The sequence below is a fragment of the Pipistrellus kuhlii genome, unplaced genomic scaffold, assembly GCF_014108245.1.
Source record: "Pipistrellus kuhlii isolate mPipKuh1 unplaced genomic scaffold, mPipKuh1.p scaffold_m20_p_75, whole genome shotgun sequence".
NCBI classification, from domain to species: Eukaryota; Metazoa; Chordata; class Mammalia; order Chiroptera; family Vespertilionidae; genus Pipistrellus; species Pipistrellus kuhlii.
In genome coordinates this window covers 911,494-925,026 of record NW_023425579.1, presented here as the reverse complement: position 1 = coordinate 925,026, position 13,533 = coordinate 911,494, and the positions used below count along the sequence as shown (strand labels likewise).

General features: G+C 45.2%; 1 protein-coding gene across 16 annotated transcripts in view; it reads left to right on the top strand.

The window, feature by feature from the left end:
- Positions 1 to 13,533, top strand: part of ATE1 (arginyltransferase 1) — a 42,095-nt gene that overhangs the window by 16,099 nt on the left and 12,463 nt on the right. For 13 of the 16 annotated variants that reach the window (XM_045576153.1, XM_036422993.2, XM_036422989.2 and 10 more), the window contains 2 exons: positions 4,700 to 4,732; positions 12,073 to 12,254. In XM_045576153.1, the coding sequence (XP_045432109.1) occupies positions 4,700 to 4,732; positions 12,073 to 12,254 (215 nt within the window). The remainder of the gene's footprint in view (positions 1 to 4,699; positions 4,733 to 12,072; positions 12,255 to 13,533) is intronic. The other 3 variants (XM_045576154.1, XM_045576157.1, XM_036422990.2) reach the window with 1 other exon arrangement.

Here is a 13,533-nt window from a genome sequence, read left to right as displayed (position 1 = left end):
CGTGTGAGACATTTACTAATAGTTAAATTACCAAAGTTTTTGAATCACTTAAATAACTTAGAGTAGCAGCTCTATTGTATTCTTAGCATAATGTTAATTTGGGTGGGTGGAGATACAAAAGGGTTTGTGTTAAATAGCACTGGGAATATTTTTCCTTAAAGTTTATTTTGGTCAGTAATTTCCAGAAACTCATCTCGGATCATAAAGCATAGCATCATACTTTAGAGACAAAGGGAACTTAGTGGTTGTGTAGATTGACTTCTCCTGTTTGGAGAATTAGGCGATTTGTCCAAGATAACATGGGGAAGCAATGGCAGAGTAGTGCCTCCAAATTTAAGTGCTTTTTACTGGGCCACATTTTACCGTGCGGCTAAGTTACAGTGGCCTAAACAATGTCTATAGAATAACTGACACCAGTGAATGAGATGTTCAGCATAAGCACATTTTCCAGGTAATTGAAACATCTGCACTGCCAAGATTTTATGTTCTCAAATCATGTGCAGTGAGAGTCCTTCACAAATGCATGGTCATATGCTCCACCTCCTCCCAGTGCTGAGCAGGACTGTCGTTTCCTGTGCAAGTGCCTGCAGGTGACTGCCTTTTTCTCTAATGACTCAGCCTCTTTCCCTTGGTCTCCCCCCCCCCCCCTTTTATTTTCTCACAGACTCATGCTTAGCCTGTCCCCAGGGACGCGGCCCGGCACCTGTAGATTCCCCCAGCCTCTTTGGACACAGAGGCTCGGCAGATTCTCCTGCTTAGATCCTTGATTTTACCTTCCAGGGACTTCTGCCCTTCCTGGGTGCAAACTATCTCACCAGCTGCGTCTCCTCGCCAAATTCGGGCTGAATTCCACTCCTTTCAGCTGCTCCTTCCACCCGCTCCGGGACAAGGCCAGGACATGTCAGTCTGTTCCACTGCCATCTTCCCTCCCCTCTCAGCCTCTTATCCTTTCTCTTTTAGATGTCATTTGTTAGTTTGTCTAGTTTTAGCGCATTCCCTCTCTACCTTGTGGTCTCCTAACGTGTTTGTTAACTATGTATTGAGCACATAGTATGTGCCAGGTACTGTTGGAGAAGCCTTTGGTAGGTAGCATGTGAGTCAGCAGTCGAGATCCTGCTCTAGTGGGCCCTTTGGGGTGGCAGGTAGTCAGAGATTGTCATTAGCAGTTGGCATAGAGAGTGAGTAGAGATGGTGGTTGGCCCACAACCAAGGTACATGCCCTTGACCAGAATCGAACCGGTGACCCTTCAGTCCATAGGCCGACACTCTATCCACTGAGCCAACCCAGTCAAGGCTGTAATTTTAGTCTTGTAAGTTGCTTTTATATCATATAAAACCTAAAAAAGGTATCATTTGTGAAAGATTTATATGTGTATTTTTCAACGGCTTTATTTGGAGCTAGAGACAAAGGAACTGAGGATATTTCTGAGTTTGTGCTTTGCTGATGGCAGTTCTTGCTTTTGAAGAACTCACTAGGTCAGATTCCCATAGCCTGTAGTGTTCCTTGTGCTATTACACCAACTTGTGAAAATACTCGGCTAGAGTCAGAAGAAAGGCTCGGTCGGTGCCTGGAGCAGGGCCCAGGAACTCGTGGGGAGACCCGCCGCTGAGTTGACGGTTCCTAAGAAGCAGCTGGAGACAAGTCCGGCCAACGGAAAACTACTCTGAAAGAAAACTGTGTTCTTGAAACTTGGGACATTGAAGCAAAAGGAAAATTCAAAGGAAGTCAGGAGCTCTTGGCGTTGTTTCTCTATAAGTGAGAGTTGCTTTAGTTTCCTGAGTGTTGAGAAATCCACCTCCAACAAGTAAGCACTGTTTAGTGCTTGCAAAGCTCATGTGATAGGAGTCACCTTGTCCTGAGCGCCTGGGGTCATGCTCTGCTGTAATTTAGGTCTGCTTTTCCCATTAAACCTGGAGCCTCGTGCTTTACGGCCTCCGAAGGACTTGACAAGTGAGCAGTGCTGCCTGTGATGGCTAGTCCAAACAAGGAGAGCTTGTGGTTTGCAGTGGTAATTCATTTAATACGCCAGTAATTTCAGGGAGCTGTTTGCGTGATGAAAAAGCAGTCGGTTTTATCCAGTTAGTAGTAATACAAGAATATATTAACATACATGATTATTTACCCAGAGCATAATTCTGTCTTTAAGAATGTGTAAAAATAGGAATATATTTGTGTATATCTAGAAAGGTAAGCTATAGGTATATATGTGTATGTAAACATATTGACACATATATTAATATGTAAAAGCTTTTCTGTGACATTTTAGAAATAGTTGAAAAATTTTATTTTTAAAACGACTCCCATATTTCTTTCCCCTTGGCTATGGATGAGTGTGATTCTTCTATTCAACCAATTGTGTAAACATTTAATTCCTAGCATGTTTCATCAGTATGGTAGGTTTTGGGGACACAGAGATAAATAAGACATCGTCCTTGGCACATTTTAGCTAACAAATCTTAAAATATTTTTAAAGTTATTTTTATAGGTTTGCATTCATATTAAAAATGATAAAATACTACTACTAATATTAACAGCTTTTGGCAATACCTGGACCTGGCTTGCTGTGGAGATGTGTGGTCGTACTTGGAGCCAGTCTAAGTGTGTAAGCGGTACCTATAAGTGTGCAGTCTCTGTCTCATGTTGGGCTCCTGTAAAAAGGACCCCAAACAACAAAGCTTGCACTTTAAATTTCAGTAGAATGACTTGTTTCATATCAGCATTTGAGAATTTAAAATTTTGTTAGACCTTGCACTTTCAGAAAGTTCTCTTAACAGTTAATATAATCGAATTGCATATTGATACAATTTAAGAAAACATTCTAATAGTCTGTATTTTGGTATTCCCTGGCATCGAGAGCCTATAGGATATTAGTTAATTACGTGGCTTTGGAGTGTACTAGTAATATTTACTTGAGTATTTGGGGGAGGAAGTGTCTGATATAGGTTTTTAAATTTTTATTTAAAATTTATTTTTTATTGTTGAAAGTATTGCAGATGCCCCCTTTTTTTCATCATTGACCCTTTCTAGCCTACCCCTGCCTTCACCACATGATACAGTTTTTTAAACTTTATTATGGAAACTTGAAACATTCGCACAGTAGTGAGATTCTTATAATGAATTCTCAAAAACTCATCTCCTGTCCTTACTGGTATAATGACCAGTCTTGTTTTGTCTACACACTTACCTCATTACTTCCCCCCTCAAGTGATTTTTAAGAAAATCCCAAACATCATGTAATTTCATCGTGCAACATTTCTGTGTGCATCTCTAAGAGGAAATAAAATCATTTGTGTTCCCTGTGAGTGCCGGCAAGGGGGGTCCAGCAGGACTTGGAGCGGCCTAACTCGCTGTACACATAATTTGCATTTAGAAAGATCAAGAGTTTATGCTACTTGGGTATTTCATCATTATTGTAACTCAAGGGGTTTGAAATGTTGATTTTGTAAGGACATCTAAGAAAACATGAATTACCATTATGAATATGTATGAGATGAGATGGAATCCTCAGAGCAAAACTGCACTTTGCTTTGTCATTTGTGCATGATTGCCTCCCCCAAAATGTATGCGTCGTTGTTTAAATGCTGGGAGGCAGCATTCTTAGTTCCAGGTGAGATTCTGTAAGCTGCTGTGGCATCTGAGAAAGAGCAGAGAGGAAAGATATGTGAGTGGCTGGGGAGGGAGAGCTGAGCAGGGAACTGCCACCAAGTGGAGCAGTACCTGCCCTCTGTCACTCAGGCTCACCCAGCCTGCTTTGGGGACGGGATATGGTTGTATTGATTACAGAGGGGAAGGGACAGGGAAAGAGATAGAAACATCAGTGATGAGAATCATTGATCAGCTGCCTCCTGCACACCCCCTACTGGATATCGAGCCCACAACCCAGGCATGTGCCCTTGACCGGAATTACACCGGGAACCTTTCAGTCAGCTAGCCAATGCTCTATCCACTGAGCCAAACTGGCAGGGATAGGAGGGGAGCTTTTATTAATAGCTTGAGATATCATTCACATACTACAAATTTCACCCCTAAGGTGTACAATCAATGATTTTTACCACCACCATCCAATTTTAAAACATTTTCGTAACCCATTAGTAGACACTCCCCATCCCCCCCCACCCCAAGCTCTAGGCAACCCTCATCCACTTTCTGTCTCTAGAGATTTCCTAGTATGAATATTTCATGTAAATGGGACTATTATAATATGTTGAATTGCTTCTTTTTGCCTCCTAAACCCAGAGCTTCTGGGATTTAATCAAATCCAACCTCCTCTTTTGCTCTTGACTTTATTTCTCTCTCTTCTCGGTTCCTCTTGATTTATACCTTGTCCTTTGCTTGGCGTTTACTTGACTTTGGTCAGGCAGACGCTGACTCTTCCGTTAGAGCGGGTGCTTTCTTATACAAGGGTTGTGAAATGAAACTTTAAAGAAATGTTTTAGGACTTACTTGTTTTTATACAGATTCTTTAAAAAAGTAGTTTTACTTAATGTAATTCAAGTAGTCAGATGCCCACTGTGGGCCACATTGACCTTCTCTGTGCTCTGGATGGCTATCTAAGTATGAGAGCATTGATGTTATACGTAGACTTTGGGGTTACTTTAAGTGTTCTTGCTGAAAATGTGTGTAATAAGTTTTCCTTTTATGTTCTCTTTTGCTGCTCATTTACTGGATGAACCTGATTCTATTCAAATGTGACTGCAGTTCACAGGATTCCTTTGCACCTCACCGTTGGAGGTAAGTTTACACTGACCTGAGCAATAGCATCGCTGATGGACATCTTGTGTGGGGCATCTCCCGCTGCCATAACTGTTTTAACATCAGCCTTACTTTCTCTGAACTGCCGAGGTGTTAACGAGCTGGAGAAGCCTAGGCAGAGGCTGACATAGATGCTTCATTTGGTTCGAACGAGCTGTTGAAAATCTGTGGATTGATTAGGAAGGAGCAAAGGACTTCCTGTGCCGGAGGACTCACCTGTGACTGAGCTGTTCTCGTAGTATAGACCCTACCCTAGGTGCCTCATTCACTTTCTCGTTTAGTCCTCACGGTGTTCTGCAGATGAGAACTGAGAAGCTAGGGATAAAATGGTGAGATAAAGAAAAACTTAGCTCTTCGGGGAACCAGGAGTCATTGTGAGCTGCAGCTGATACGAAATAGCTTGCGGGAGATGCGTGATGAGACTTTGGGGGGAAATAGAAAGGTGGCCGAGAGTGTAGAGACGTCTGGATTTAGAGCCGTTGCGGGTTCGAGATCATGCCTTCCCTTCCTGGCCACCTGGCCAACTCCAGCTTCTCGGGCCGCTCGAGGCCAGCGAGAGGAGCCTGCTCTCCTTGCTTCCTGGCTTAGCTCGGTGCAGTGCACAGAGGCACCGAGGAAAGAGTTGGTGGGGCTAAGGCGGAGAATGGCAGTTGTGACCCATAGAAGCACAGCAGGTTTCCCGTTTGTATCTCACTGTGGGCGATCCTCGGACTCCCAGCTGGGTGTAGCCCCGCAGCCTCGGATCTGTCGTCTCCGGGATCCAGGTGTAGGTGTGACATGGAGTGCACCAGCCACACACCTGGAGCTGCACCAGGCATGCTGCTTCCAGTGCCTCTCTCTCCCTGGGACGCTGGGCTTCAGGTGGGGAAGCTGCATCTTCGGGGAAAACAAGGGAAAGCGTCAAGATGGAAGCTTAGTGATGATTTCTGTCATTTTCTGTGTGATTCGCTTTTTCCACTTAATGATTGGAGATGTATCGATACTTTGCCTTAGCTAAAGTGATTTATTTCTGACTGGACCTACGGACATGGGGAGGGGAAGAAATAAAAATTTAACATGGCCAACGTGCTCTTTTTCCCCTTAAAGTATTTGGGAAGTGGTTGAGGGATTTCTGTTGATATTGTTTTAGCCTGGAATTTCCCGGGAGCTACCTGATGACAATTATTGGCTGCTCCCTCCCCCCTTCCCTCAGCCTCCAGCTCCCCCTGCCTCCCAGTCTCCAGCTCCCCCCAGTCTCCAGCTCCCCCTGCCTCCCAGTCTCCAGCTCCTCCTAGTCTCCAGTCATTGAGCTCAGGACTCGGCTCCTTGGCCCTGCGGAGCCTGAGAGCCCAAGCAAAGCTAAGGCAGGAGAATGTTGGGAGTCTAAATGTTTGATTTTTACATTAAGCTTTGGTTTAGCTGTAGAAGAGACACCTTGCCTAATCTATATATATGTATAAAAGCCTAGTATGCTAAGTGTCTGACTATTCAACCAGTTGCTATGATGTCCACTGACCACCAGGGGGCAGATGCTCCAACCAGTAGGTTACTTGCTGCTGGAGTCTGGCCGATGGGGACTGGTTAAAATGGGCCAGACACATCCTGGAGCCATCCTATGGTCCCTCCCCAGCCCCGATCATGCACCAATGGGGTCCCTTGGCCTGGCCTATGCCCTCTTGCAATCTTGGGGGTTGTCAGAGAGCCGGTTTCAGCCCGATCCCTGCAGGCCAGGCCAAGGGACCCCACCAGTGCACAAATGTGTACTGGGCCTCTAGTTTCAAATAAAAGAAAAATAATTCTGGTAGAGAATGAAATACATGAGACTTGCAGTTGGTGGAAATGAAGGAGACTCAATTTCACTTTGTCCACAAAAGCTGCTCTGAATGAAGCGTGTCCTTTGTTGCAAGTCCTACCAGTTACCTGCCACGGGAACTGATGAGCTTGTCTGGGTAGTAACTCCATCAGTAATGGGATCCGCTGCCGCTTGAGTGGAGCCATGTGTGGAGTGTCGTTACTTCCCTCTGTGGGGCTGACCCTTCGCGTTCCTGTGAGCTGAGGACTAATAGAGCTCATTACGCTTTATGGGAAAAGAGCTTTTATCACCTCGTCAAGTCAGGCAACATATTTCCATTCTAGTCCCAACTTTGTGTGGCTCTGTGGTTGCCGATGTGCGCTCCCTGCTAAGTTTACACCGGCCTCTCCTTACAGACGTTTTTATTGACGTTTCCAAACCTGAATTACATTTTGTGTGGCACCACCCACAGATGTCTTCAATTAAGTGTAGGTAAGTAAAGGGATTATATATCAGAGGCCGAGAGATTCTTGAAATTCTCCTCTGAGTCAAGCCCTGCCAGCCGGTGTGGTAGGGGGCAGCTCAGCACCATTCTGGAGGTGAAGCCCCAGAGGGGCCTCTGGAAGGAACTGAACTGAGTGTGACTGCCGGCTATGGGGCTTCTCTTCAGAGGTGTCCTTCCAGCCCTTCATTTCAGGTCAATTAAGTCTTCAGTTGCAGTTACTAAAAAGAAGTTGGCACTGACAGTGTGGCTACTGTGCTAAGCTCTGCTTCCCTTGTTTCAGTTCTCACAAAGTGTCCATGAGGTAGATGTTCCCCACTTGCTCATGAAGCACATTGAGCCTGGAGAGGCAGGTGAGGGGAGGTCCGGATCACAGCTGTTTACGTGAGCAGCAGCAGCAGGCAGGAGTGCTGATGGCACTGCTCTGAGCCTCGGGGCTCAGGAAGTGACGTCACTTATTGGAAGGAAGACAGTGATGAGTGGGAGATGGATTCTGTAAATGCTAGAGCAAGCTTTCCAGCCTCGGCGCTGTGGGCGGGTCGGTTCCGTCTTTGTTGTGGGTGCTCTCCTGAGCAACACTCCCGTCTCCTACCCACACCAAGGCCAGGAGCACCCTCGGTCTGAGCTTGGGAGGGCGGGGGACACTGCCCTAAAGCAGCCTTAGAGAAAGAAAAAGGAGACAGTTCACAATCCAGTAGTGAAGACAACACGAGAACACAACTTTCAGTCTCTCAGGTCTGGGAAAAGAAGGAAAGCTGAACAGAGAACAGGTGAGACAGCTAGCAAGATGGCCCGCTTGAACCCACTGCTATTGATTTTATATTAAACTAGAGGCCCGGTGCACAAAATTAATGTGGGAGGGTCCCCTCAGCCCAGCCTGCACCCTCTTCAGTCTGGGACCCCTTGGGGGATGTCTGACTGTCAGGATGGAGCCTAAACATCCCTCTCACAATCCTGGAACACTGGCTCCTAATCACTCATCTGCCTGATTGGTCCTAACTGCCTATCCCTAAAGGCTTGGTCACCCCTAACTGCCCCCTGCTGCTGGCCAAGTCCCCCAACTGCCTCCTTCCTGCTGGCCTGGTCGCTCCAACTGCCCTTCCTCTCCCTCCCCCCCCACTGCCTGGTCACTCCTTGCTGTCCCCTCTTGCTGGCCTGGTCACCCCAACTATCCCCCTCTGCCAGTCTGGTCGCCTCTAAATGCCCCCCCCTTACCGGCCTGGTCAACCCCAACTGCCTCCTTCCCCCCACCCCACCCCACCCCCGCCTGTCTGGTGCCCCCATGCAGCCTGCTTTTCAGTCGTTTGGTCCTCCCTCACTAACCCCCCTGCCAACCTGGTCATAGGCAGCCATCTTTGTGAGGGCATGAGGGTCAGTGTGCATATTACCTCTTTATTATATAGGATATAAATAGTCTAAACCCGTGGTCGGCAAACTGCGGCTCGCGAGCCACATGCGGCTTTTTGGCCCCTTGATTGTGGCTCTTCCACAAAATACCCCGGCTTGGGTGAGTCTATTTTGAAGAAGTGGCATTAGAAGAAATTTAAGTTTAAAAAATTTGGCTCTCAAAAGAAATTTCAACCGTTGTCCTGTTGATATTTGGCTCTGTGGACTAATGAGTTTGCCGACCACTGGACTAAACCAAAGCTCAGCTGTGTGGAAACGTTCTCCATCTGCACTGTCCCATCATGTATGTTGCTAATGTCTTACATAGCTATGTGCTTGTTAGGAACCAGATTTTAAATTTCCTTAAATGTTAGTTAACCTATGTAGCTGAAACTTGTGTGGCCAGATCTGCATCAAAAGACACCCAGTAATTTTCCATATGATGGGGATCATATTTTCCATTTTACAGTGTTATATTTTTACTTAACTTGGAGGAATGTTCATGTTACTAAAAAGTCTTGGTAAAAATAATTTTTAATTATTAACAGTTGCTCATATGAATGTACTATAATTAGCTTCTTTATTGTTTTGTTTAATTTGGTTCTTTAGTGTACTGATTGCCAGAAAATTAGGAATTTGTTGCATTTGATTTTTAAATCACTTTTACAAAACTTGTTAACCTAACCCTAAGTGTTGGTGTTTGCAGTTTCCAAATTAAACTTATTTTTAAATTTCTTACTATAGACTATTTCAAATTTTCAAGTTTAGTTTTTATTTTTCTTAAATAATGTAGATTTTGATGCCATAATGATTTAACACACCTTTGGGTTTCTATTTTTAAAAAATGAATCCAAAGTTTAGTATATACAGTATTTCATGAAACTATTAACGAAAGGCAAAACAGTGACTGAGTTCTTGTGAAGCATTGCTTACTTTTAGTCATGCTTAGAAAGAGGTCCTTTGGAGGCCTCCAAGCTGTTGTTTAAAACGTTCAGGGCGCCAGGTGTCTGATCGAGGCTTGTGGTGAGCACCTGTTTGGGGAGGCCCTTTTGGTGCCGCGGAAGGAAGGAAGGAGGACACAGACTCTGCTCCCCAAGCCCCGGAAGACGGAAGACATTCCCTGTCCCATCTCTGGGCCCCCTCCCCCCCACCCCCCACAGAGTCACCTCAGTGCTGGGCGGGTGACTCCCCCTTTGAGTGTGAGGAGTGTGTTTTAAGCATAACTGAGAGACGAGGAGGCAGAGGGTCAGGACACAGGTGCACTTCTTCAGAGGGAATGGTCACTCACTGGGGAGCAGCTGGACCTGAAGCCTGAAGCGGCCTGTTAGCATTGGTGGCATCCGCCAGCGCCCGGGACACAGCGTGCTGCTGCCTCAGTAACCACAGCCGCCCGCCATCCCCCTGGTTTGAGGCGGGCTTCCTTTTGTGTAGCTGGTGGTGAGCTTTATTGTACTTTTCCTGTTGTCAGCTAAATCCTAGAAATGAGGAACTTTTGAGAAATAACTTTGCTTATTCTTTTACACAATCAAATCTGTATAAACTGCAGGCATGAGAAAGATAAACTATTAAATAATTGCTATCACATCACTTATGTATGAGGAGACTGAAGTTAAATGCTGTTGTTAGTTTAAATAACTTTGCTATTAAATGAATGAGCCACAGGTGTAACTTCATAGACATAATCTTTTAGAATATGCCATTCAAACCCTTAAACCAAAAGCTAAAACTGACCCAAATCTGCAGGATGCTTTTGTTTGTACATTATTTGTTTCTTACAACTTCCTTTGAGCTTGATGATTCCTATTTTTAAAATGTAGAAACAGACTTTTAAAATAAGTTAAATTATTGTCTGGGATCCGTTTATAACTCTATGGTTTCGTGATTATATTGCTTGATCGACTCCTGGATTTCAGGTTTCTCAGCTGTGATAGGATGGGGGTCAGAGTAGGTCGCTCTCTGGCTTCCTTTTCAAGGATTTGAAGGCAGCCCACATCTGCAGATGGGGAAGGTCCCTGCTTTCACATGAATTGAGAGAGGGGAATGATGCCCGTGGCAGGGCAAACTGCTCATTGAAAGCAGTGAAATGAAATGGAAGCAGATTATTAAAAGCGAAGTCCAGGGAATGAGAGAAATAATGGTTTTTGGAAACTGAGAAGGTAATTGCAATTTTAAAAACTATTTCAAGCTGATACACAAATTTGTCTAACTAGCTCTTTTTGTTTGTTTTGTTACTCCTCACCTGAGGATATTTTGATGATTTTTTTTTCTTTTTTGAAAGAGTCGAAGGGAGGGGGAGAGACAGAGAGAGAAGCACCGATGTGAGAGACATTGACTGATTGCCTCCTGCAGGTGCCAAACGAAGGTGAGCCTGCAACTGAGGCACAGGTGCGTGCCCATGACCAGAATGAAATCCGAAACATTTCAGTCTGCGGGCCAGCTCTGTCCACTGAGTCAAACTGGTTATGGCCTCATTAGCATGTGACTAGGAGGTTTCTGACAGTACAGCGCCCCCCTTATCATCTCCGGGTCACTGCAGGGCTGCTCTCCTGTGCGATTATTTCTAAGGACAGGGAGCTGCTTTCCTGTGGCCCTCAGGGCTCACCTCTGAAAGACGGTTCTGGTAAAATGCCAGGACATGCAGGAATTTCTTTCTTTCTTCTGGCATAGTTGGAGTTTTCTAGCTTCTGAAACAGGTGGTTAGACTTCAGCCTTACAGCTGTTGGTGTCAGTTCAGGTGGTGCGGCTAAGACAGGTTCACTCACCTGTCCTCTCGAAGCTGCTAGGGAGAGAAGAGGCACTGCTAGGAGCAAAGCTCTGTGTGGCAGGGAGTGCTGAGACCGGGGTTGGCATCGTTCATCACAGCTAGTGGAAGCTCTTAAAAGTTTAAGATGTGTTTATTGCCCAAGCAGTACATTAACTACAGCAGTGGGCGTTAGAGACACATGGGTACTGCTGGCCCCTCACTGCGTCCTCGTGCTGGTGTGGTCGACCTTGGTCACCGGTGCAGGGCTTCCCCTTCCATCAAACGGCCTCTTTGGAAGTGGCTCTGTGCAGCCACACTGGAGTAGAGAGTTAGGCTCCCTGCCTTCAGGTTTTCATTGATTTTTAGAGAGAGGGGAAGGAGAGGGATAGAAAGAGAGACATCTATCAGCTGCTTCCTTCACACCTGAGCATGTGCCCCATCCGGCACTCAGACAGGTGACCTCTTGGTTCCTGGGTCAGTGCTCAACCACTGAGCCACACTGGCTGGGCAGTACTACTTCATTTTAGTATTTCAGCCCAGGCCTTCGGAGCTCTTTCACTTGCCGTGCCGCGCCCCCCCCCCCCCCCCCCCCGCCCCAGTCCCTTTGATATACCGCCACTAATCGGGGTTTCTTTTTCCTCTTTTTGAGTCCTTCCTTGTTTTTGGCACTACAAGATACTTTAGGCTCATCTTGTACATTTCCTTCCTCAGTCCTGGACTCAGGCATTCCTCCAGAGATAAATGGTTCCTTTTATTGCAGAATGGAGAAACCGAGATCAGGCGCTAGGTGTGCTTGTCACTACTGGGGGTCATTTCTCTTAGGCCTCATCTCACAGAACAAGTGCATACATGTGTGTATGCTGACCCTTCCATGTACATATCGGTGACAAACTGCTCATGTGTGTCTGTTTTCACAGCCAGAGAATCCCCCGAATGGACCCGACTGTGGCTATGGCTCCTTTCACCAGCAGTACTGGCTGGACGGGAAGATCATCGCAGTGGGGGTGATTGACATCCTTCCCTACTGTGTGTCGTCTGTGTATTTGTACTATGATCCTGATTATTCGTTTCTGTCCTTGGGTGTCTACTCGGCACTACGGTAAGATTGCCTTAGACAGTTGTTAGGGTCATATAGAACTTCCAGCAGTTCCTCATTTGATTATGTTTCATCACAGAACAGTAGAAATCCTATTGTGATAGTACATGTAATTTGTTGCTACAGTCGTCTCTTTACACTAGTATGTTGGTATTTAGAAACCCCACTATGAGAACTAAGGCAGTGTCTGGTGGTACTTCCCAAACTTTTGAAGGTCTCCATCCATCTGCTCTAGTGCATGAGAAGTCATTGTATTTGAGGGATGCTTTTGTTGTTTAGTTTATGCATTTATTTAAGCTCCCCTGTCAGAACCACTTAATGTTCCTTAAATGTGGTATTATTTATTTATTTTTCTTGTCATCAGTGTTGTATACAGTGTTTTCATAAAGATTAAATGAATCTGGCACAATGAATTGAAATATGCAGTTATATAAAATAGATTAGGCCCAAGAATCCCTCATCGGACAATGACTTCCCATGAATGTCAGGTGCAAATACGTGCAGCACAGCACACATACCTTCAGTGCATTATCCTAAGGTAAAGGGATCGGGACTTTATTCCATGAAAATACTTGTTTCGTTTTTATTCTTGCTGTTCCTGTGTGTAACGGGTGGGAGGGGATGGAGAATAGCTTTTCTGTTTGGGAGGTCAGGCCTCTTTGGTCCTGTGCAGCCCTGCCCGCCTTTCCCTGAGAGCCCTAGAGGTGGAGCTGCTGAGCTTGTGGAGGAGAGAGACCTAGAAGATCAGTATTTCAGAGCAAAATCCGCGCCAGTAGATCACAAGTTTCACTTCTGTCCTTACCGACTTGAATGCAGTTCAGTGAAACCTGTTCAGGTAGCTTTTCCCTCCAATCATTTAATAAATACAGGTTTTTGTATTTATTATAGATTTTTCTATAATCTAAATCAATATAGATTTTTTAAAATACATTTTATTGATTTTTTTACAGAGAGGAAGAGAGAGGGAAGATAGTTAGAAAAATCGATGAGAGAGAATTATCTATTAGCTGCCTCTTGCACACCCCCTGCTGGGGATGTGCCCACAACCAAGGTACATGCCCTTGACCAGAATCGAACCTTGGACCTTTCAGTCTGGAGTCCGACGCTCTATCCACTGAGCCAAACCGGTTTTGGCATCAGTATAGATTTTAATGTAATCTAGTCTGCAGATTTAAAAAAATGTTTGAATTGGCGATCTTGAGCATGGCTTTTTTTTTTTTTTAAAGATGTATTTTAGAAATGTAATTAATTAGTTTAGTAGATGCTTACTTGAGTTCTATTT